Raw genomic sequence first — 27,051 nt, forward strand, 5'->3', positions numbered from 1 at the left:
ACCAAGAAGAACCGAAAAGTAACACAATTAATCAGACAGTCATTATTATTAACCGACTTCAAAAAAAGGAGGAGGTTCTCAATTCGTCGGGGCCTTTTTTTTTTTATTTTTTATGTATGTTACCGAATTACTCGAAGATGGCTGGGCCGATTTTGACAATTCTTTTTTTGTTTGAAAGGACATGTTTTACAGGTGGTCTCATTGTCAGGAGATCAGGATCTGATGATGGGATCCTGGAGAAATCGAGGGAACTCCTCAAATTTTATAGGCACACCTATAGTGATTTCGGTTTTATTCAAAGTGCCTTGGTCATATGCTCACGAAAAGTGACATTTGATGAAGTGGAACTGATGATGAAGACCACAACTAGTAATCAGAACCTATTAGTAAGTAACTATTTTCAACCGACTTCAAAAAGGAGGAGGTTATCAATTCATCTGTATTTTTTTTTTATGTTTGTTACCTCATAACTTTTTACTGGGTGGACCGATTTTGATAATTTTTTTTTTTTGTTTGAAAGGTAGTGCTTCCCGTGGGGTCCCATTTTTTTCCGATGATGTTATCCGTATGAAAACGACATAAGTCTTAAATTTGCATTATGTATATGCGCGACAAATAGGTGAATAACTCAAAATCACGTTAACCAATTTTGATGATTCTTTTTTTATTATAAAGGATATACTTTAAGGGTAGTTTGGTGAAAGTTTGGTAAGGTTCTGAGCACAGGATCCATGACAAATTAAGGGAACGGGAGGGAACGGAACAATTCTGAGGAGCACGTTAGCAATACTCGGTTGAATCTTTTATTTATGGGTTACTTGGATATTTGAATCACCTTCCGGAACGTGGTTATGTTCATGTAATTGTCATAATCGAATATTATAATCAACTAGCGACCCGCCCCGACTTCTCACGGGTGCAATACTGATACTAAATATACTAAAGAATTTGTTTATTTACGACATCACATTGCAAACTTCTAAAATTGTCAGTGTTTCTTTACTATATTGTTCATATATTATATACACAAACCTTCCCCTTGAATTACACTATCTATTAAAAAAAACCACATCAAAATCCGTTGCGTAGTTTTAAAGATATAGGGACAGAGAAAGCGACTTTGTTTTATACTATGTATTGACGGAACTCCTAAACGGCTTACAGTTAGGGTGCGATTTGGGACAGAATTTCTTTCTGTCTTTAATCAAATTTTGTGTATATGATGTGATGTCATATGATGTACGACATAGCATACGAATAGCTCTTTTGCAAAGTTTTTTTACTGAGGTCGATTACAGCTAATTCGAGGGTGGTACCTTGTAGTTTATGCCGCTCCAAATATAACAATAACTATAACTACATTATATAATCGTAAATCGACTTTTAAGTAGTCTAATATTTTTCATTTCATTTTACCTAGGAGGACTCTCAAAAATATGTTCAATATGCAATTATTTTTATTACTTTTTAGTGCATTTTAATTTGTTTTAAAATACTGTTTTGTTTGAAGTCGGTTTTTCTTTTTGTTAAAATTTTATTTATTTTATAAAAAGTTTATAGCTGGTTCTATTATTTTGATAAACAATAAGCAAGTGTAACGCAATATTGAATACGGATGTTGAGGTGTAGAAATCTCTTCTTCTTCGTCTGTATGGTTATTTTATTAAACTACAACATTGAATAAATAGGTCACGTCTAAAAGTTATTTAAAAACATCTCAAAGAAACAATGAGTTGAGGCCAAAGGTAAAAGGGCGTACGTGGATCGACGCGAGATAAAAAACCAACAATCGAAATATCGCATAATTCGTCATACATTACGTGCGTGTCTGAAGCTCCATTATGCTGGAGCAAGTGTGACGCAACGGTGTATTACGTGCGCTGAGGTAAGATACGCGCTCTAAAGTTTATAGTGGAGCCGGGAATGCGGTCCGTGAGAAAAAAATATTCTCGCTTCCGATGCGCTCAGCTAGATAGCGCAGGTGGTGGACGCGCCTCACGCCGCGCTGCTCGTTTCAAATTTAGAATATTCCTTTGGGGTTCCATTACGAAAAACCGCCAACATTCAAAGATTCAAATTATGACTTTGTTTTGGAACGCGTTCCAATTTACGGTTTCATTCATGGAATACTTGAAAGAAAGTTATAAATTGTTTTATAAAGCAACACCTATCAAATATAATATAATACGAAAGTTACTGTAATTTTGAGATAGAAATCGGCTTGTTTAATTTTTTATATGTATTTAAATATATTACTATCGCTTTACGATCGAAGAATGCCATCGTAAAACTATGAAATTAGCTGCATCAATACTTTTTAATTTATTGCTAAATAAAAACGTCAAATAAAGGCAGTCACAACAGGTAATACGATAACATAATTAATACTTAGATCTATGTTAAAAAAAATCACGATAAGGAACCCTCAGTCTCGGCCTATTCGAACTTAACCGGTTTTTTGGGACTTCGGAATTCAGTAGCGCGTTGACAATGTGTTTTTATTAGCTACTTATTATTGACCACGTCGTCGTGGAGTCCTTATGCTTTGTTGTGGTGACACACATCATTTTGATTTGTAAATATTTATGAAAGTTTTATATTTTATGCCGCTTTCTCGGTAAAGATTATAAGATATGAGATATACTTTTAAAGTATAAGGTAAGATACGAAGGCGGCGCGGCGCTGCCGTATCGTGAATAGAATTTACATATAATAAAATGTATATGTAATAGTCATGAATACAGGTAACCGTTTTGAGAGAATTCCGTCGATAGCAAAACATACTTAGTTTTTATTTAGTTGTATCGAGTTTGTCAAAATCCGCGCTTATTTTGTTGTCTGTACTTTTACTTTCAACAGTAAGTAAAATACATGATAAAAAATTACTTTCGTTGTGAAAATAACTATAATAAAACTTATAATACTTATAAAAATCTCGCAACTTTCATAAGATCATCCCTGAAATTATTTTTATTTCTTTTACAACGTTCAATTTAATTTGATAATACATCACCGATTTATGTCAAAATTGGCTTAAGAGACTAACTTGACTTAGACTAAAATCCTCCTTAAATTTCCTTAATCAGAGACAGATCTTTTTTATTTTGTAATACAACTTCAAATTTATTAATAATTTATAATTAAAATTTGATAGATGCCTGTAAAAGCTGAGATGGCCCATTGGTTAGAACGCGTGCATCTTAATCGATAATCGCAGTTTCAAACCCAGGCCTGCACCATTGTATATGCATGTGCTTAATCGTAATATCGTGATAAAACCTGCATATGTCTAATTTCAAAGAATTTCTGCCACATATAATAAATAGGTCACGTCTAGTTTCACCCGCACAACCTTGATGTCCAAAAATCCACAGCAGCGCGATTTCTCAGACATTTTCTGCCTCGCACAACCACTTTGTGGAACCAGCTTTCGCCGGCGGTTTTTCCGAACCGATACGACATGGGAACCTTCAAGAAAAGAGCGTACTCATTTTTGAAAGGCCGGCAACGCACCTGCAAGCCCCCTGGTGTTGCAGATGTCCATGGGCGGTGGTAGTCACTTTCCATCAGATGAGCCTCCTGCTCGTTTGCCACCTATGCCTTAAAAAAAAAGACATATGTATTCCACCAACCCGTATACGAACAGCGTTTTGGAATATGTTCCGAACCTTCTCAAAAGGAGGTCTTAACCGAGCAGTGGGAAATTTACAGGTTGTTGTTGTCGTTGTAAACAACAATGTAATATTTTAAGTAAAATTCTAAATAAATTCATATTTCCTACGCAAGCAAAGCAGCGAGTAACGACTAGTTTAATATAACTTTCTTATTATTTGTTTACAACACTTTTTTTTTCAATTACAAAGCCTATGTCCTTTCTCGGGGTCTAGGCTATATATATACCAAATTTCAAATAAATCGGTCCAGTAATTCTGGCGTGAAAGCGAGACAGACATACAGACAGAGACAGAGTTACATTCGCATTTATAATATTAAGTATGGATTAAAAGAAAAATGTTTGCAACACAATTAGAATGTCATATAAACCACCAGCGGAACCGACATTAGTCAATTACTTGGACCTTTTATTGCCAGGATATAAACAACCATTTCTTTGGGCATTAAATAATAAAATTACTTTACATTTCTCGTCACTCGGCGTTCCACAAGAACTCGCTTGATAACGATAAATCAACCAGACTATTAAAGTCTGCGCCAATTAATGGAGATATATTTATAAAACCCATCGATTTTAACCGATTAATTTATTGGACATTTAAAGAATCGTTTAAAGATTCCAATTTAGGCACCCTATAGTGATATCGTTTTGAGTTGTGGTCGTAATGTATTTTGTATAAATTATCTTGTAAGTAAATAGAAGACTTAGCGATCATTAATTAAAGTCTTTTTTTAAATACATTGTACAGAAACTTAATACCTTTTTAATTTTTTCATTATTCGATTTATTATTTTTTATTTAGTACTAATATTTTGACTGATTGATTTACAACGTACAGCGTAACAAAAAATAATATAGAGTCTTGAAATTTTAAAGGAAAAGGCTTCGCATCGTATCATTACAAGTTATTTTAAATGAGTACGCTTACTTTATATACCAGAAGAAAGGTTTTGGACATTTTTAACTTTGCCGTTTCGTAAATTCAAATCGTTTGTAAAAAATACATTGGTAGAAAAGTATATTATTCGATACAAGATTTTATACATGATAAAAAAGCGTGGAGTTATAATACCTGTTGACTTCCAAGCAGATATATTAATTTAAATAATTGTATTTAACTAACATGCTTCTGTAATTTTTAAATGTTAAAAAAGAGTAACTACTGTGTCTTGCCGGTTCTTCTCGGTAGAATCTACTTTCCGAACCGGTGGTAGCTTCACTTAATTGTGAAATGACGATTCAAAAGTGCTTGTGAAAGCCTACTTGAATAAAGTTTATTTTGATTTGATTTGATAGGAAAACAACATAAATATGATAATATATATATGTGGGATCATATACGCGTTGGATGTGCATTTAAAATAAACATTATTTTTTCGGCGGAAACTTAAGTTATGGCGATACGTGATATTGATGCGTGTAACCTCACATGTTTCACTTTCTGACATCGCTATCATGTTCTGCGGTGAGCTTCGAGTTTGTTCTGACATATAGAAAATATGATATAAATGAAATTAATATAAAACCTACACATGCATACTTTTATTCGATATAAAATTTTCATTTTAACACAAAGAACGCAATGTAGTAGGTACAGTTGAATATTTACGATCTTGACTTAAAACAAGAACAATAATGAATACAATCCTGAAAATAACGTATATTTAATATATACTCTAAGCATGGGTAATTAAGTCTAGTTTTGTTTGCAGGTAGAGCCAAGCGGCTCGGCGTCTCTCGGGGCCGCGTCCAGAGCTCTGTTCGTGGAGAAAGTGAGGGCTTCAAACGCGGCCTGTCAAGCTGGTGACTTCTCCACGGCCGTTGCCTTGTACACGGATGCCTTGACCTTAGATCCTGCTAACCATATACTATATAGCAACAGGTGAGTAACATTCACTTTCTTCATTTGCATAATATTCAACTTAAAATTAATATTTGTATAAACATTTTTAAAGCACTGTATTACTTTAAATCTAGTCTCGTCTAATTTACTTTTACTTTACAAGATACCCAACGCTAACATTTATAGAATAGAGAGTTAGAAATCTCTATTTCACGACAGGTTTTTCGAGCACACAATTTGCCTAAAATTTTATGTGTTCGAGATTTCTCATTTTTTAAAACATTAAATTGAATATGACGACTAATGCTATTATAATTATGTTTATCAGTATATATATAATATATATAATATATAGTTTATCAGTATACCTTTTATTTCATACAGATCAGCAGCTAGGCTTAAACAAGGACAATTCGCAGCCGCACTCCAAGATGCTACGCGAGCTCGCGAACTCTGCCCAAATTGGCCGAAAGCCTATTACAGACAGGGTAAGATTAAAAATGACAATAAATTTTATATAATCATATTAGTCTTCCATATAAAAATACAATTTTCAATAACTATGTGTTATTTAAAAGAAAACACTTTTGGTAGTCTGTGAAATCCATAGAGAAGCAGCCATCGATTCGAAAATACATAAATATGCTAATTAAGTTCACCTTAAAAAGAAATCAAAGTACTGATATATACGCCAATTAAATTAATAATACTTGTTGAACGAAATTGCGTATTGTTATGTGGAGTCGTTACGCTGCGCCTGCGCCGGTGCCGCGATATCGTGAAAACATAATAATATCACATAATGTGTATTGCGTGCAACTTTCTGAATTATATTTTTCTTTGTAGTCGCTATTGTGCGTCTATTTACCGTATTACTTTTTGCATAACATTTATTTTAATTATGTAAATTGTGAAATTAAGTGGAGTCGTATATGTTTCGCGGTTAATAACTTGTCGCAGACTGATCTAACATTTCCTTATTAATTACTTGCTTATTACTTGCCCGGCTTCGCACGGGTACAATATACCACTTTTAGATTATAACGTATTAATTCATTTTTATCAAACGTTTTACATATAACAATTACATAACATTTCAATATGTAATACTAAGCACCTGGCTTCACACCGGTACAAAATTGATACAAAATATAGAAGAGATCTTTTCTTCTTTCTTTACTATACTGTCCATGTATGTATATACAAAATTCTTAATCTCGAATCGCTCTATCTCTTAAAAAACCCGCTTCAAAATCCGTTGCGTAATTTTAAAGATATTAGCATTCATAGGGAAAGACAATGGTAAGCGACTTTGTTTTATACTACGGAATGATTGAATACTATTCAAATAGTTGTAGGTAGTACCGCCTTCATGAATTATTTCACTATATTAAAGTTTTTTCATTAAATAAATGAAAATAATTACTGATGCTCATTAACTACTCAAGTGTAACCATTAAAACGCTCATTTCCTTCATAAAATTGTAACGGGTATATTATAAATTGTTTATAGCAAAAAACCCAAGTACAAGCATTACGCACGTTTCACTGTAATCTGGAGCAGCACAGAAAGCGGAGGTAATGAACACTTATCAATCTCCCGGTGTGGGCTGGGCCGCTTTATGGTCTCAAGCAATTGTTTTACTTGAACTCAATGTGTCAGGCTTGAGATATCTGTGTTAACTCCTAATATCATACCTTGTATTATTTAACAACCAATGCTTTTCTAGAAAGCGATTGATCTATCACGCTATGTTTAAAATAATTTCTATTTAAATGTTCTTAATGATATCTTCTGACTTAAAACAATATAAACGGTTTGTCATTGTTTGTCTGTTTAGTTATTTTCAAGAATTAAGTAAATATGATTGAGTATCTTTAATTGTTTTTTACCTAAAGATTTATATTTGTATATAAAACGAATATAATTTATAAATTCATGAGTTTATTAAACTCATAGTACTCACCTCACAATGTGTATGTAAAATTTCAGTTTGTCGTTTTAATTGAAACTGGTTTACAATTCACTAGCAAAATTAGACTTCCACATACTAAAAGGTGGTGCTAAATAAAAATGTAAAGAAATGTTGACGACATCTAAAAAAAAGACGATCGCGCTGTCGAAAGACGAACTACACTAAAAAGTAAATAAAAATATAGTAAAACTCCTGACGAGGCATTCTAACTATACTCCATACATCCAAATTTGTTCAGGCACTTAAAAGTAATGGTGAAATAAAGAAACTCACACAGATTCGTACATGAACACTGAAAAAAAACACACTCATTTTTAGGGGCAATCGTGTATTAACCAACCAACGTAGGTTAACCGCGAATATGGAGGGAAGTTGAATACCAAAAGCATTACAAAAATCGTAATAAACTGATTACTAAATGTATTCCAAGTCAAGTTACCTGTCCGGTAATTAATCAATATTCTAAAATATATCTTTAATGCTATATCAATCTACATGTGTATTTTCTTAGCGATAAATTAATATGTAAATTTTCCTCTGTTGGGCCAAGCCCCCCCCCCCTCTCTTTTTGCGGAGAAGGTTTTGGATCATTTGGAACGTGGTGGTTCCAATGTGGGTTGGTGGTTATCCATGTCACAATTTCGTTGAAATTAGACACATGCAGGTTTCCTCACGATGTTTTCCTTCACTGCCGAGATCGAGATGAATTACAAACACAAATTAAGCACATGAAAAGTCAGTGCTTGCCTGGGTTTGAACCAGCAATCATCTGTTAAGATGCACGCGTTGTAACCACTGGGCCATCTCGACTTTATATTTATATGTATTCTACGAACATTTTTTTAAAAGGAATGTTATTTAATCTCAAGGCGTCGCACTCCAATGCCTCGGCCGTCACGGCGAGGCTCTCGCGGCCTTCAGCTCAGGGCTGGGAGTGGAGCCGTCATCGCGGCAGCTACTGGCAGCCCTCGTGGAAGCTTCCCTCAAGTCTCCATTACGAACGACCTTGGAACCTACATTCAGGCAGCTGGAAGCCATGAAATTAGATCAATCACCATTTGTACTGATATCGGTAAGTATAATTTATTGTAAAAATTAATACAACTCGGATAAGCCTAAATAAGCAAGGTACACAATTTTGGCAACCTTGTCGCCATAGCCAGCTCTTATATAGAATATACAGTAGGTGGTGCAATAATAATTAATAAAATAACATTAAAACTAATACATAAAAGTAAATATAGAATACATGTATTGTATATCAATAAATAAATTATATCCTAAATACATAGATAATTAACCAGTATATAATCTAAATACACACTACATTTAAGTATCTAAGTATATTTAATTTTTTTAAAGTTCTCCAAGCTAAACTAAACAAAACGCTACTAAATAAAATGGCATGATCGTAAATCTATGTGATAAATAAGTAGGTGTTTCTTTGTAATACCTTACTGAAAAAGTTGCTAAGCCAATACACATGAAACTTAAAGAACATTCACAAGAAAATATGGATTACATTTTTGCACCTATGTAGTTTTCAATTACCTTTGTTTGTCTGTATAATTTACTGGAATGTAAAACCATTTTATATAATGTTTATATTATAACGCAGCTTTTATGACTAAACCATGCTAAGCTTCTGTTTGTTTTTTTTTATGTCATGTTTATACCAAGTTTCATTAAACTTCATCGGATTGTTATTCCCGACACGTCCACCGAGACTTATAATATTTTTTTATAAATTGTGTTTTTTATAATACAACCTCCGACGCCGCTTGTTTCGAGAGGTTTTATTATTTTTTAATGTAGTAAAATATATAGTGTATGAAATTATATTCATTATATTAATTGGCCACGTAGAATATTTCATACCATTTGAATTTTAAGATGAAGAATATTACTTTTTATACATTTCATAACAAAAAACACTTAATGTCTAATTTGTGCATTATAATCGTGTGCCTTTGCTATAAGTTTATAAAAAAAAAGATCCTTTATATTAATTTTTACAATTTTTATTACAATAAAAACTTTAACTTCTTAATTGTGTATAACAACCGTGTGCCTTTGCTTTAAGTATAAAAAAAACCCATACTACCTACTTCATTTTTCACATGATGACAATCAGTCAATTATCCCACAACCGTGATTCATTCAATCATTATCTTTGAAATAACATTACTAAAACTTTTAATCTTTGAATTATAAATGGCTAGTTAAACTCTTACATTTCTTTGGAACTAATAAACCTGTCAATCTCTCTTCGAGACGTCACATTTCGATTAGTCTCATAAAGACATCATTGTTTAAAATAACATGTTTTTTAAAAGTAGTATTAATCATATCTACGGTGAATCGTTTGATAAATTGTCAGAGAAACAAATAACGAGTGATTGCATAAAGAAAAAAAAATCTTAAATTCCGAATGCCTAAAAAATTAGACAAAACTTTATAAAATCAAACATCTCGTTAATACACATTATTACCGTAAAAAATACGCGTTGTATACGACAATATTAAAAAATGATTTGGATATTTTATTAAATAAATCATTATTGTACACCAGTAACCGATCGTATTTGAGTTACTAGTGACGAACCGTTAACATTACTCCTATATGTCTGTAACATGTGACTTCGAAAGTTAATAAACGGCCCTCTGGGTTGTATTTGATTGAAACGAGCGGAAATACATCTCCCAAAACGCATCTCGTTAAGAAGATTAAATTTAGTACATAACAAGGTCACTGACTTGGCTGGATTTGATGCCTTAAATTATTACACTGTACGTTGTCTCAACTTGGCAATACACAAATCTGCCAATTTACTAATTACGATAAAATAATAAATCTTTACATTTAAATTTCGAATTTCATTTGTTAATTTGTACTGCTTGTTATAACATAGAATTTCATAAATGATCAAGGTCTCTCAGTCAAATCAAATAACTCCTCTAAAGTAAAAAAAACTAAGAAACTCAGAAGTTACTCTTTTCCACTATATGAATTACAGAGTATCAGTAAAACTATAAAACTTTATAGTAAAGTTGAAATTCTTCGCTTTTTCTCAACTATGATATATAATATGTTATGTAAATTAACCTTCCTTTTGAATCACTCTATGTTTAGTATATTGGGAAAAACTGCATTAAAATTCGTTGCGTAGTTTAAAAGATCTACAAATGGCGAGAAGCGTCTTTTTTACTATACTATAAATGATTACTTGAATTTGTTACATATTTACGTAATAGATTTGCTAGTGATTACGTTAAGGCAATCAATAAACCCTATAGTTTAATATATATCTTAATAGACTGCAAATCGAAGGTAAATTGTTTAAAAGAATCTCCCATTGTTCGTTCAAGTATTCCATCATATACTTCTGTATTGAAATTGTTAATATAGACCCTTTAATTAAATCGTAAACTTAGCGTAATAAAACTTGGTACAGTAATATCGAAAGTGTAATTTCTGTTCTATAAAAACTTCGCTATAAAAGGCAGGTCGGTCCTGAAGGATTGTAAAGATAAGTTGTATAAATGTTTATTACTTTGTTGCTGAAGTAAATATCGTAAATGCAATGAGCCACTTTGTGATCATTAATGCTTTTTATAAGCAAAAACGTCAACGTTTTAAATCTCACTGTGTGTACGTAAAATATTTGACAACATTCAACGGCCGTTCGTTAGTTCAATTTTGGAAAATATTCTCTTAAACTTTTTTCGATATATATTTGTTGCGTGTATCTCCTTCCTTTAAATATTTAAATTGTGTAATAGAATATCATATAGACGCTAAACACACACATGCACGTATTCGCACGCACACAAATACTTACATATATTGACTATCATAATTTTAGATTGTCTTTTTCTTTCGTAAACAGGCTTTAAGGCTGAATGCACATAACGAAGTAACTATTCGAAAGTGACTATGTTTGTTACGCTTTCACGGCTGAAACACCGAATTTAATTAATTTTTTATGAAGCAAGCTAGAACCCAGAAAAGGAAATAGGTTACTTTTGATTTTATACTAAACAACTAGGACAATTATAAAAGGTAATATTTGTCATTATTGATATTTGTTATTTACGTATCAGATTGATTTCCTTTACATGCATTAAAATTAAAGCCTGCTAGTGTATACCCTCCTGGGCTAAGTCATATTTTTATTTCACCATACTGCATCGATGCGGGTATATGCATAATTACGTGACAGAATTTCGTCCGTAACATGCAGGCATTCCTTACGGTATTACCGAAATGGTCTATAAACACAAGTAATTCACACGAAAATCAGTGATTAAAAAGAAGCGTCAAGCGCAATCGCAAAATCTCCTCTTGAGGGAATATTATAAATTCCTCATAATTGAACATTGCTACAGTTCTTTTGATTTAAAAAAAAAATCATTAATGTTTGTCTGGATTTGGAAGCGCAATCTTCACTTTACAATCATGTGTAATCACTGGGAAACTTCTGCTCTCATACTATAATAGGTTCTCACTGACGAGTTTATCAGCATTATCAATTGCTGCTCAATGTTAACTTTATCCAAAATGAACCAAAGAAAATACCATCGTTATTTTCTTTAAAAAAACGAACGTAAGTATGCAGTGAAGTGGTATAAAGTAATGTGACTCGTGAGACCGCTGTCGAACCGTCGAATTTAAGTTTATTTAAACCTTATTTAAACTGTCACCGGCCCGTTTAAACATCTGATACTCGCTTCAAGTAATACCGACCGCTTACGACCACGTTGCTTTATATATATCACTTTTTTGTACATATAGATATACGCAAAAGATTATAATTATACAGCTTAAAAAAACTGTAGCAAGAGGTCGTTGTCGATCTTTTATTACGAAATAATAACATAAGTCATTAAAATCGGACTCGTATGTAAGCCTTTTATTTTATTATACGTTTTATCACTACATCAGTCTACATTAAGTCAACAATCCTTACGAGGATTATTTAAATAACCCACACTAATAACATACAAACAAAGAAAAGGAAAGCAAAACTGAGCTCGATCGTTGTAAGTGGAAGGCTTGAAGAATTTTGCATTGCGCGCACCATTTGCATACATTCCACCGGCTGTCGGACATCTGAACATTTTTCGGCGCATTTAACGGGCAAACAATGGGGCTGAGTGATCAAAGCACCATAAATACACGACCCCCGCGCATTTACATACAATCTGGACGACAGTTGATAGGCAGGGAGACGTGAATGGTCAAAATGGAGGCTATTTCAAAATGGCCGTCCTTATATCCACCGGAAATTTGAACTAAACAGTGACTTGATTTTGTTGACTGTACGAAGCGCTGTGAAAAATCATTACACGATACTGTAGACAAAATAATTAGGCAAAGTTTTATGTTTTTAAACTCGTTCGTCTTAACAACTTCCTCGGCGTTTTGTTAGACTTTTATTAATTTTTTTGCTTTAACACTATTATTTTTTATCGCTCCGACACATTACAGTAGGTATTCATTATGTTGGATCGGCATTAGATGGCATAAAATAAGGTAGACGATTATTACAACGATTAGATTCAGGTATTTGTATTTCGGCAATCCTTTGTTATTGATCTGACCTTTTTGCTCTTATCCGGGTGTAACAAATGCATTTTTTGTTAACCTTAAAACCACGAAGGTGTTCGCTATTATAAAGGACAAAAAAATCATAAAGAGTATTGAAATAATCTTATAGATTTCATACACCATTTAATTCATTCTGATATAAAAGAAAAAAGAAACTTATTTTAGAGCTCTAAGTAGTTTTTAATTGAGAAATACGCCAGTGACGTAACACGGCTGTACATGTAAGTAAATGTACAATTAAATGCTTGATGTGCTTCATATTGTATGCACTTATACAAAATTTATATGATTGATTTGATTTCGTTGTGAAAATCTCTGGTAGAGTAGTGACGTTATCAATGATAGCGCGCAAGAGTCCAATCGGAGTAATGTTTATAAAAAAAATGCTACAAAAATTAGCTTGCCTTTCTAAAGGTACAAAGTCCGAGTCCGAATTGGTTTAATAGTATTTATGGGGATTTTCAATGATAAACATTTTCTACAAAATTTGAAAGTAAGCGTTACTATGGGATTCTATGCATTCCATCTACCTCCATTCGTCTTACCAGACACATATCCTAAACGGATGAGGATGTGAGGTTCGATAACGCACCTGTATTTGCACGCTCATCCCTTACAACTACTACAGGCTACATTATTTCGAGATTTATATATATTTATGGTATAATATAAAACACTGTGTGTGTTCCGTGAATATTTCGAGCGGCTTCATACGTTTGCTACTTCAAAGTGGCAATCCGATAAGAGACGTGTGTTTTTAAAAATTCGCGTCGCTTTTTGCGGTCGACAATGATACTCAGATTCGAATTTCTGTGCGTTAGACCGTTATTATATATCGTTTAAAACAAGTGAATTATATTCGTCGGGACATCAAAAGTCATCGGAACACGGCAAACATTTTGTGCTGTTTTTTTTAATGAGTCATATAAATACGGATACCTTGCTAATGAATGTTCGACTAAATATATAGAATCGAGAGTAAATTTCGTTTTATTTCTCTGTCATCGTTCAAGAATTTCAATATCATATTTGCATTGAAAATGGGGATATTCGTGTATTGATTTATTTTTACAACAGTTCTAGCTTTCAAAATAGGCACGTATATTTAAATTTTAAACGCATTTAACCTTTAAAGTATAGATATATTCCTTATTTAAATACTAGTTCCTTTATTCCTTTAAACAATAAATAAGTAATTGAATAATGAATATTTGAATTTATCTAAATAAATAGGAATCAATTACGTAAAAATTTCAATGTTGAATGATCTGTGAAATTATAAAATGAATTTGATATGTAACGTATCTTTTAATGCGCTTTTCTCAAGAACTACCAGTATGATTTGAATAATTATTTTTGCGTTAGACAGACAATTTATTGAGGACGGTTATAAGCTATATAACTCCATGTTACGACCCCAAAGAGTCGAGCAGTAACCATAAACGTCAACGAATACAGCAAGCTATATGAGACAGGCATATATTAGCGAAATCCAATTCTAACGCGGTTGAAAACACGTGGTAAATATAGTAAAAAAAATGTATCAGTGATGTGATTGCAAAAGGTATTACGATATTTATTTCTCGACCCGTTTGTATATGATTTTACCGATTTTTTTTCATTGGCAAAAATTGGTAAGAGTTATTACTACCGACTTATAGGTTAGAGATCTTATATCCCTCGATTGGAGATCTATTTACAATATTAGGGGATACTTACATACGTATCTTACTGTATATATAGATCGCCGAAAAGTAAGTCTTTCCATCCAAGAAAGTTTCGACTTAATATTCAACAATTATATAAATATTATTTTTATATAAATGTATATAAAAATAGACATAATGTTTATATCTAGAAAGGACAAAGGTATGATAGTATTAAAACGATATTATATATACAATTATACATATTTATTTTTCTTATCTTATTTTAAGACTTTTATCCTACACAAGAACGACAGTCCCATTGTACCTTATTACAACATTATTTATTATTAATAGTTATTAAATAGGACTACAGGGGCATTCTAGCAGATCCTTTGTCAGAATACTCTGAACAAATCTAAGATCGAGCATATTGCCATATTTATTGCAAGGTTATTTAATATTATAGTTTCATCTGAACTACTTTATGGATATGGCAACCAGCGTAATAAATCTTTTTTTGTATTAAATTGTTCAGCAGGTTCAGTATGATGCTGGTGCTGGATTTGGTAGAAGTAAATAAAGCTAATAAAAAAAAAATTATATAATAATGCTAAGTAAACAGCTGAGATGGCCCAGTGGATTCTTAATGGAAGAGGAGGCCTTATCTCAGCAGTGGGAAATTTACATGCTGTTACTTTACTTTTTTTTACTTTAAATAAACTGAAAACTGAAAATGATTAGCAAATTAAGGGCTTTTATATTTTTACTTATTAAAGTCTGTGCCAACACCACGTGGAAAAATGACCTGTTTACATTTGTAGATATGTCATTTTTCCACGTATTTACATAAGAAGGAAAACATTAAGTCTATTTTAACAAAGAGGACAAAAGCCAAATAAACAAAATTTTACAACGAATTGACGCGATATAATTGGTCGAGCTTTATTCTATGATATTCATTATTGCAAATTTTATTGAAAAAAATCCGTTATGAACTTGGTCGAAATCGATAACGAAACTTTGGTAATAAAATTAAAGATATATGTGTATTATTCGAATAGTGTTGTATTACAAATAATAGTCCAGGATCCACGTTACATGGTTGAACTTGATTACTATTTAGCTAATGTTTCATGAGTAGCCTTATTACGATGTACAATACAATTTCCTTTACGAAAAGTCTCGATTGCGCTAGCTATCAGAGGTAGCAGGGATAAAATTGTTAAATCATCAAATCAATGATTTTCAAAAAACAAGCAACTCAGGAGTCGAGATGGCCCAGTGGTTAAAACGCGTGCATCTTAACCGATGATTCCGGGTTCAAACCCAGGCAAGCACCGCTGACTCATGTGCTTAATTTGTCTTTATAATTCATCTCGTGCTCAGCGGTGAAGGAAAACATCGTGAGGAAACCTGCATGTGACAAAGTTCATAGAAATACTGCCACATGTGCATTCCACCAAAGCACATTGGAACAGCGTGGTGGAATATGTTCCAAACCTCCTCCTCACAGGGAGAGGAGGCCTTTAGCCCAGCAGTGGGAATTTACAGGCTGTTGTTGTTGTTGTAAGCAACTCACGATATTTTAGCTTGTTAGTATTTAAATGCCAAAATGGACCATGGGTCCTGGAATATAGATATATATTAAGCAAAAACTCTTAATAATACACAATATATAATTAAACTGTTAGCAAATGGCGTGGCATACGTAAATCTAAGGCTTCTTTATTCTTATTCCGTCTTCGATTAGAATAGACTACAGTTAGGGAACTAATTAAGATTGAAATAACCACTAATCCCTTTACAATGAAGTCTTCTTCCAGCTTTGGTAGCTTTTATACTTTAACAGTTTATCTATATATTAAACTAGCTGTGCCCGCAACTTCGTGCGCGTTTAAAGTTAACAAAAAAATGTTATTCAGTGCGCAGATTACTATAAGTTATTAAATCTGTATTAGGCCGCGTTTGTGATATTAAGACATGTGGGTGACACCAGAAGTAAGGGCGGAATGTTGGCAAGAGCGAGTGCTGTTTGCCCTGCTGGATAGTACTTGGACATTGCTAAAATAAAAGTAGCCTAAGTTACTTATTTTTATATCAGCTACCTGCCTGTGAAAGACCCGTTAAAATCGGTCCAGCCGATCCAGAGATTAGCCTGAATAAACAGACAGACAAAAAATTGTAGATTTTTTTTATTTTGGTATATGAACCGTGAATTACGTATACATATATATGCATATAGTAAAAGGCGGTTATTTTAATATTACAAACAGACACTCCAATTTTATTGTATGTATAGATGCCGTCATCATCGTCATCCTTCTTGGTAACATAGTATTACTCTTTGTCTCGTTATCTCCTTAAAACTGTTTTGAATGCGGCGTTAATCTCATCCGTTGTGATACCTAATAATGACATTGCAGTTTACATTTAACCAATTTTAAGTTTTTTCTCTTCTTATAGTCAAAAATAATATTAATATTGTGTTTGCATGTTAGTATTGTTTTTAACTATAATAATATAAGTATTACAGTGTATTAAGTACCTACACGAAATTTACGAACTTTTTTACTGTGTATTCGAATTATTTACTGAGAATTATATCTGCTGAGATAATCTAGTCTCATTTCAAAAAATAATTCGTATCAGAGCCAGGAATAATCTAGAACTTTTTAATAAGTATTATTTATATTATATAGTAAAACAAAATGCTTTTTGTCAGGTTGTCGGTCAAGAACTATTAGCGGCAGGCCAGTACCAAGCCGCAGTAACAGTCCTCGAAGCAGCACTGCGAATTGGATCTTGTTCGCTTAAATTAAGGTATGTTTTTGTACAATTGTTATATTTTGTCCTAAAATAATATTGTATTATAGTAATTCGATATTAAAGAAAACTAGGATCAAAACTGTAAATATATGTATAAAAAACTAAGCATTCTTAAATAAACGTTTTAATAAAAGGCCAGGTTGAGGTGTTATTGTTAAACAGTATCAGTTTACAATAGTTTTATATAATTATTATATAATTTATGATTATTTGTTATACGATATTTAATATCATTATATCAGTAACGTTATGTATCAGTATAATCATTATATACAACAGCTTAGTGAAAGTTATCTTAATAAAGCATGGTCTCCACGAAAGTAAAATTAGAAATTTTTAATTTCCCAATTTACATCATATTTTTTCTGATTGGTAATATTATTTGGTCAGAAAAGTTTGTGTTTAGTTGTCAACATTACTCACAGTTTTGTATATAAAATATTTCTGGATTATTCCACACAGTTCCAAACAAAGAAATTGCCAATTATTCCATCGATCCGTACCACAACAAAGTTAAAACGTTACAAAAAACCCTAATTCTCATTAACCTTATTACCTTTTAAATGATACAATCGACACAGCGCGAATAAAAGTGGCTATTTAAAACGGCTCCGTGATCTGGTTCGAAGTTTTTTTCTTCTCACTTAACGTTGCATGATTTATATTTAAGACTCGCCGTGAGATATCCCATTACAGATTAATCTCTTACCAACAATTACACATTTAACACCACACAAATTCTTAAAGGAGGAAGACAAATTGCCCCTCAGGAAATCTCCACATTCATTAATGTTGCTGCATTATTATTTTTAATCACGTTCCCTGTTACAGTTGACAGTGGCGTAATTTATATGTGCTTAAGGACGGTATCTTTGGCGGAATTTCGACGTTTTGATTTATTTCGTCGGGGCAAATAAAGATGTATAATGTTACGAGTAACGAGTAACGATTTTTTTTATTATATGCTATCTCTAATTCTATTCAATGTGTTTATTATTGTAATTTGTATAAAGGCTACTCATTATAAAAAGTTTATAGGACATTTTTGGACATCTTATTTTAATTTAAATTAAATTAAGTTACACAGTAATAAAGTTAGCAAAATTGAAAATACATAATGTAAATACTTTTATACGGTATTCATTACAGAATAATTATTAATGGAACCGATCTGAATAGTGATAGTATGATTTTAAAATACATTCGGTAATTATTTAATTCTATCATTTATTCGTAATTTACGTAAAGGTCATTGATATCATTAAAAAAAGTTTAACGCATGAGTTGCCATATATAAAAAAAAATATCTACATTTATCTTTTCAAACGAATCTTTTTAAATATAATAATGTTTTAAACATATAAAAATAACATTGATATTAAAATTCCTTTAGGATTTTAAAGATTACCAACGACAGAACCAGACTGGTGACGAAACCCACACCTCGATCTTATCTCATTGATGGATCGAATCAGAATCGATACGGGTTCATTCAGTGTAGGTGCGACTCTTAACTGGATACATAGGGACATTTATTTTTGATTTTTATCATTATAAGATAACTTCTGACTGATGACCAAATATTAAGAAGCGTGTAAGATACAGCTGCGAGTCGATGCAAATGTCAAAACCTTTAACCTGATAAGTTAATAATTCAATAATGCATAATAAAGTATTTGTTTTTTGATATTACATAATAGATTTGACAACTTTACATTATACGTTATCCTGTAATAACAAACTATATTTAGATTTTATTTGAAAGTTGATTAGAAATGTCGATATTAAATTAAAAAACTAAAGCAATTTCAATCGATTTATACTAATTTCATTTTACAATACTTTTGAAAACTAATTTACTAGCCATAAAATCAATATATCAAATTTAAACTTACTTATCTACTTCATTGAGGCTATATTTACGTAACTATCATTTTTATTATTTACATATATAGGTGTTCTAATGACTGGTAAATCTTTCATACGGCGCCAGTGTCTATGGGCGTTGGTGATCTTACTATAAGGGAACCGATTTGCTCGTCTTTTGAATGAAATAATAGATATATTAATGCTATACACTAAACTAGCGACCCGCGCGGTTACTATAACAGATACCAAAGTATACAGAATTTGATTATTTACGACATCAGATTAGATAATTCTAAAATTATCAGTGTTTCTTTACTGTATTGTCCGTGTATTATATACAAAAACCTTCCTCTCGAATCACTGTATGTATTATAAAAATAATTTAATAAATAAATAGCGTAATTTTAAAGCTCTAAGTAGGTATACATAGGGACAGACTTACAGACTTTATACTATATAAAATAAAGTCGCTTACCGCTGCGTAAAAAGCCTATAAACTATTATGAATTTAAAGAGTTTTAAATTTCTATGTTTAATACTGATAGTATCCTTGTAGATACACCATCAATCTTACAGCGAGGCGTCAGGTGATGTCAAATTACACAGCGCCAAATGATTCATTAGTTGGATTAAATTCATATATTCATGTAATCGATAAAGTAATGACGTCCAACCTACAAGTAACATATTTTACAATAACCTATTAATAATGAAAAAAGACATATTTTTTAATTATACGTCCGATACATCAGATAATATCTTTATATTGTCATAAATTTCATTGAATTTTAATATCATAATATTAATTTAATAAATCGATTCATCTATTTTTTTTAAACTCGAATAAATTCAACGACTCATTACAGGTTTTTTTTTAAATTTCCGTCTTCATTTAATCTCTTATTCGTCTTAATTGTGAAAGAACGATTTAACTTTAATTCTGTATCATTTAATTAAGCAACAGTATATTTTTTCGTTAAATACATGAGCGCCTTTAGCATAACAATGTGAATTATTCTGAATATATTATCGAGTATTACTTATTATAAGTGCAAAAATTGTATCTGAATATTACGACTTCATTTACCACGGCATAAGGTGGTTTTTTATTTAAGTATTTAAAATACTTACGGCCTTTTTGCTACTAACACTATCCATATATAAGATCATGATAACATCCAACCGAATCATATATTTATAATGTTTAATCATATTTAGAAGTAGTGTTATATTTTTAACGCTATTCATACACTTTTCCTCATGTTATTTATGAGAGCTTTATGCAATGTTTCTTGTTATTCATAAAATCAAAGAGCTCCTAGCGAAATGTTTTACTTTCGGTTTAATGATGATTTAACACAATGGCATTGAAAAATAATTATAATAATAAAGTCGTAAAGGTTGTTTTTTTTTAAATATATTTAAAAATTTATAATATGTGTAAGTACACAAAGTTGCACGTCCACTACGGAATGTATAGAAAATTACGCCTGCCTTTATACAGCAACCACCATATTAACGGGATCTTTTTACATTTATTTATCCGTTTGCTATCACTATTCTCCCTAGAAATGACTTCTTGTGTAACTACATACAAAAAAAAGTAAGCTTGTATTAAACTGATAACTCAAAGCAACAAATACCCAGCGCGATTCGCTGCGCTTATCTAAACTATACACTACACCAAGATTAATACTATTTGCATTCACCTGCCCATATCGTAAATCTTCCTTCATTTCTTCCAAGTAACTGTCAGTAGGCAAACAAATTCCATTAATCTATCGGAGGCTGGTATCATTAAGCATCAATTCCGGGAGTTGGTTTAATACTAAAACTACTGCTACGACAAATGCGATTAGTACTTGTCAAATAACCTATAACAGAACCCTCGATGTGTATGCCTCATTTATATAATCACTAGTTGTTACCCGTGGCTGCGCTCGCGTTTTAGGGGTTGTTTGTGGTTTATGTATTAGGAAAACAATAGCCTATGTCCTTCCTTGGACATTTTCATCAAGTTCATCAAATTGGGTTGAGTGGTTCGGTCGTGAAAGAGCGACAGACAGACAAACAGAGTTTTGAGACTTTAACTTTTATATTACAAACTCAAACTCAAATAACTTTATTCAATATAGAAGCATTACACTTTCTTATTGATGGTCAATTGAAACACTACCACCGGTTCGGAAAAGAAAATTCCCTGACCTGAGAAGAACCGGCGAAAGAAACTCAGCGGTTTTTTTTTTGTTGTTTGTCTCATATATTATATAAATAAACAATTTAATACGAGATGAAATAGCCAGGAGGCGATCGTTTCATTTCAAGGTAACATTTACATTGCCAAATAGCGAATGTAATAAGGAGTAACTTAGGCTACTTTTATTTTAGAATTATATATAACATGTATGTAAAATCAGTTCAGTATCAGTTTAGTTCAAACGCGCGAATTCGTGGCCACAGCTATTCTATAAAATGTAACAGCCTAAAAATTTCCCACTGCTGGGATAAGGCCTCCTCTTCCATTAATTAGAGAGTTGGAACATATTCCACCACGCTGTTCCAATGCGGATTGGTGGAATGCACATGTGGCAGAATTTCATGAAATTAGACACATGCAAGTTTCCTCACGATGTTGTCCTTCACCGCCGAGCACGAGATTAATTATAAACACAAATTAACCACATATATATGTATATTGGTGATTCCTGGAATTGAATGGCCCAGTGGTTAGAACGCGTGCATCTTAACCGATGATTGCGGGTTCAAACTCAGGCAAGCACCGCTGATTCATGTGCCTAATTTGTCTATACTAAAACTTATTAATTGTCTTACAAGTAAAGGCAATATGATGGTTAATACTTTAATTTGTTATCAGAGGGTCGGTGTTCAGCGCTCTATCATCAGCACACTGGGCGCTAAGTCAATTGGACGCTGCTATTAACTACATGCAGCAAGACTTGGCTGTGGCGAAGTCACTGGGTGACACAGCTGGAGAGTGTCGAGCTCACGGCAACCTCGGCGCTGCGTACTTCAGTCAAGGAAGCTATAAGGATGCCCTGACCGCGCATAGATATCAACTGGTCCTGGCTATGAAATGCAAGGTGAGGTTATGGAAATTGATATCTAATTCAATCTTACTAATCCTGATAGGAATCGTATACTTTATTCAATATTTATTGTGACAGCATATTCTGTCACTGCGACTTATTATATACACGTATAATTTATATATAATCATTAGTCGTGTAAGAAGTTATATGTATGTATATATACCTACATTTATAAATAGATGAGCCTGATGATCGAGATGGCCTAGTGGTTAGAGCGCGTACATCATAACCGATGATATCGGGTTCAAACCGCAAGCGAGCGCCACTGAATTTTCATGTCCTTAATTTGTGCTTATAATTCATTTTGTGCTCGGCGGTGAAGGAAAACAACGTGAGGAAACCTGCGTGTGTCTAATTGTTCCCCTTCTGAATCCACCAACCCGCATTGGAGCAGCGTGGTGAAATATGCTCCTAAACTTCTCCTCGAAGGAAGAGGAGGCTTTTGCTCAGCAGTGGGAAATTAACAGGCTGTACATGTCACATATCAAAAAGATATTAAAATATCAATTTGATATAGGTAGAATTCGACACCATTTTACTAATCATTGTGAAAGTTGCCACACACATGCTCACCAACAATGATGTCCTAGTGAACAGATATGTCATTAACGCGCAAAAAGTGAAGATTAGAAAACGTCCTAATTGGGACGTTTTCCTTTAGTCGTTTTCATCATAATTATGCCAGTAATACGTTATAATACATCATAATTATGCAGTAATACGTTTTGCGTAATTAAAACATCTAGTTATCCATTTTACTTATTGTTTTTTATCAAGCTATCCTTTTTACTTTTAACGAAATGTAAAATAAACGGTCCCCGGCGCGGCACACTTTTTTCTGTTGTTTAGTATGGGTATAACATATCTGTTTATTAGAATATCATTGCTCATCAAGAACGCTTTAACACTATCCACTTTAGGAAATATTATATACAATTTTAGTGTAGAAATTGAAGTTCGAAATTGATGGCGCACTGGTAACATAACTTAAACGATTGATTGCGAAATCAAACCCGGGCACACACTACGAGTTGATATTTACGTGCGTAATTTACATTTATAATACATTTCGTGCTTAACGGTGAAGGAAAACGTGAAGAATTCCTGAAACACGCATTGGAATAGCACGATGAAATGAGCTTCACGACTTCCTCAAACGGAATACATGCCTTGTCAGTTAGTTCCAGATAAACTTCTATACAAATGGAATTTAAGTATGGGTCATCAAATCAAAATAAAAGTCAAATCTTTGTGCTCTAAGAACTAGCGCGCACTGGTAACTTTTGTCATTATATCATATTCACGGACTTGACAAGAGTGACGAAACAGTCACCGTGACAAAAGTTACCAGTGCGCGCTAGTTCTAAACATGATAGGTGTTCCATTTTTAAAATTTGTTCTGCTTATTTTATCGTTTCTTATCAAAATATGTTTCTGCCCCGTTCAATTGTTTCGCGGAGGAAATTCGAACCAGCTAACAATGCATTATTTACATACATGCCAGCGAAGCGATCATTTCTCGTCTTACGACCATAATAATATATTTTTCACTCTTAATGTTATTATAAGCGATACTTTACACTTATAATTTATTTATACAACGTCAAGTTTAATATATACAATAAGCGTATAGTTGTATATAAGTAGAAACAAAAATGCGCACTTTAAATTAGACAACGTAGAACCTTAAAGAGTATATAGTAAAAGTATGTATTTGCAAAATTCTAATTGTATTTTTTATCTGTATAATCTTAATTTCGAATCGACGAGGGCGAAAAAGTTTTCAAGAAAACATCTGACCCGAGATGAACTTATCTCAGCAGTAAGACAGATATAACCAAAACAACGTTGAACCGTTTAAACCGCAATAAGCAGAGACTCTTGAAATAAATAAATAATCGCTAGCCTCATTGTGATTAGAATAAAGTAAGGATGCAATTTTGCTTATTTAAATTTGAAAGATACCCGCCCTCTCTTAAAGTTCATCCAATCCAAATCATTCGACTTAGCTCAAGGAAACAAAGGAATATAATACGTTGCAATTGAATGCACATGTGGTATTGTTTTAATGTAAATTTCTATGTTTTTGTAAACTAACACGCATTATTTTATGACGGTTTTGAATCAATAAGTCCACACCCAATAAACGTACTACTTATTATTCAGAACTATCGCAGTATTCACAATGAACATTTTCACAATAAATATAAATTGAATTAAATTAAAAAACAAAACGTAAAGTAAAATTATTTACAACATTGTTGTCTGTTTACAGAGTTGGATTTAAAAGAGGAATTTAAATGGCCGCCCGTGACCTCGGCTGTGGTTATTTTTTATTAAGTTTACGTAATTACGAATTGTGGTTTCTTTTGTAAAGTATTCAAAGATAATTTCGCACAAATTGTTAATGTGCAAAACGCAAATGGTATGAAACCATTTGACTAAGAATTAAGTTATCGTATTCAGTATTCATTCATGTTTTAATAAATATATAAACTATTACATAAAAGTGCTTTTAAAAGAAACGAATTTCCGAATATATATTTCCAAATACAGGAAATGTTTGCTGTGCCAGATAACGATTTATACTTTTTTTTCCTCAATTACAAAATAATAAGCTCTGTCTCGATAGTTTTGTGGTTAGCTTTTACGACTGTGGATCTCGGGGTCTCGGGTTATTAAGTTTTTCTACCAAAGAATCAAAGGAAAACACGTAAAGTTATTAGCCCTGTGCTCCATCCCTCTCATATTCCGTTGGATTGTCATCTCATTGGAATATAAGCGAGAGCAGATTTTATATCTTGACCGATACCGCCATACTTTCTGTAAACCAAGAAAAACTCGATCCTACTCAACCAGATAAGGAAAGCCTAAGAGAGTAATGAAATAGATGAGAGTAGAAAGTAGAGTGCATCTGGTTTTGCACACAATTGTGCACTACCTTGCACAGGCTTGTTTTTAAGAGTAGTCAAAATTGATAAACACGTTGATATTTTATCCTCGAATAAATTTATATATTCAAAAGTAGATATTATTACTATGTTAATTTCACAACTATTTATACATAAAAAAAATATCTAAAACGAATAATGTAAGACTTGTTCGTTGATAGTTAATGATTTTTTATTAATTAAGTAAAGATTATTACTTGAATTTAAAGCTTTATTTATATCAGTAATTCCTGTTTTAGGCATAGAATACGATTAATATTTTAATATAAAAATAACTTTTATAAAAAAATATTTAATTATTTTACTTAATATTTATCTGTAATTGTTAATAAAATTGAAGTAAAAAAATCTAGTTTCAAAATAATTAGCATTTATATTACATTTATATTTGAAAAATATTATAAAATTCTATATATATAATTGTATTTGATTTATATAGATTGATTCTATCAATAGTTATTCGGATTCATACTACTTTAGGTCAATGATTTAACACAGGTCTATAGAACATATCTATAGGACACATCTAATTTAAAAATATGTTTATGTAAATAATATAATACATATTATTTGAATCGTCAACGCCAGAAATAATATTTGCAATATAAAATACGTAACAAAATGATTTAAATGTATCTAACTACTGTTTCATTAGTCCGTTTCGTTATTAGTAAAAACATAAGTACATACAAACATCAATTACTTAAAAGGTAATATTAATTAAAGGCAGGAATTTACAAGCTTAAGCATTCCATGAAATGATCATTAAGTATAATACACCTAAGAATCTCTTATAAATCTTATATCACTTTCTCTTAACACATAGACGTAATGTTGCTTAGAACCGGTACTAATATTTACCCGCCCCACACATTGGCACCAACGTTGGCTCCAGCTTTCATTATGACCATATTTGCACGAATCGCTCACTGCTAGAATATAAGTTTTTTATGTAAAGCTATCATTATATATAATAATTAAAGTAATTATTTAACAGTAGCTATCATTAAGTTACATTTATATGCATCTAATGACTTCCGTGTGTAACGTATCGATATATTAGTTTTTGTTAATTTTTTTTTTGTCTATTAGAATGGTTTTCTTCACGATGACGCCAAAATCACAATTACGACTGCCTCAATTCGCGATAGAACTCCTTACTCGTTTTAATTAGTTTGGCATAATAAGTTGTACATTTAAAGATTGACCGAAGGAACTAAGATCTTTTGTCATTTAAAAAAATATATATTATTCTGAAAAAAGAAAGTTCTGGATAAAATAGCAAATCACAAATACAGACACAAATTAGCACCACAGCACATTCACGGCTTACTGATAACCAAGGATCCAGCGCGCTCGACGAGTCGATACCTACGTGTGGCGTCTACGTTACGCGCTTACACTACAAATAATAAAATCTTCTTCTTATTAAACTCTTTGAAACGCCGGCGGCCAGTAATGTTAATTTGCAGTAAACGCGCCAACATTGCCGAGTGCTCTTTATTGCAGCGGTTTAATGACGTTTATAGATTACTATTCG

General features: G+C 32.2%; 1 protein-coding gene across 1 annotated transcript in view; it reads left to right on the plus strand.

Annotated features, from left to right (window-relative positions):
- Positions 1–27,051, plus strand: part of LOC124532779 (tetratricopeptide repeat protein 28) — an 84,666-nt gene that overhangs the window by 24,359 nt on the left and 33,256 nt on the right. The window contains exons 3-7 of the mRNA XM_047107847.1: positions 5,389–5,558; positions 5,904–6,007; positions 8,365–8,567; positions 17,478–17,575; positions 22,326–22,551. Coding sequence (XP_046963803.1) covers positions 5,389–5,558; positions 5,904–6,007; positions 8,365–8,567; positions 17,478–17,575; positions 22,326–22,551 — 801 coding nt within the window. The remainder of the gene's footprint in view (positions 1–5,388; positions 5,559–5,903; positions 6,008–8,364; positions 8,568–17,477; positions 17,576–22,325; positions 22,552–27,051) is intronic.

Source organism: Vanessa cardui, chromosome 10 (assembly GCF_905220365.1).
Source record: "Vanessa cardui chromosome 10, ilVanCard2.1, whole genome shotgun sequence".
NCBI classification, from domain to species: Eukaryota; Metazoa; Arthropoda; class Insecta; order Lepidoptera; family Nymphalidae; genus Vanessa; species Vanessa cardui.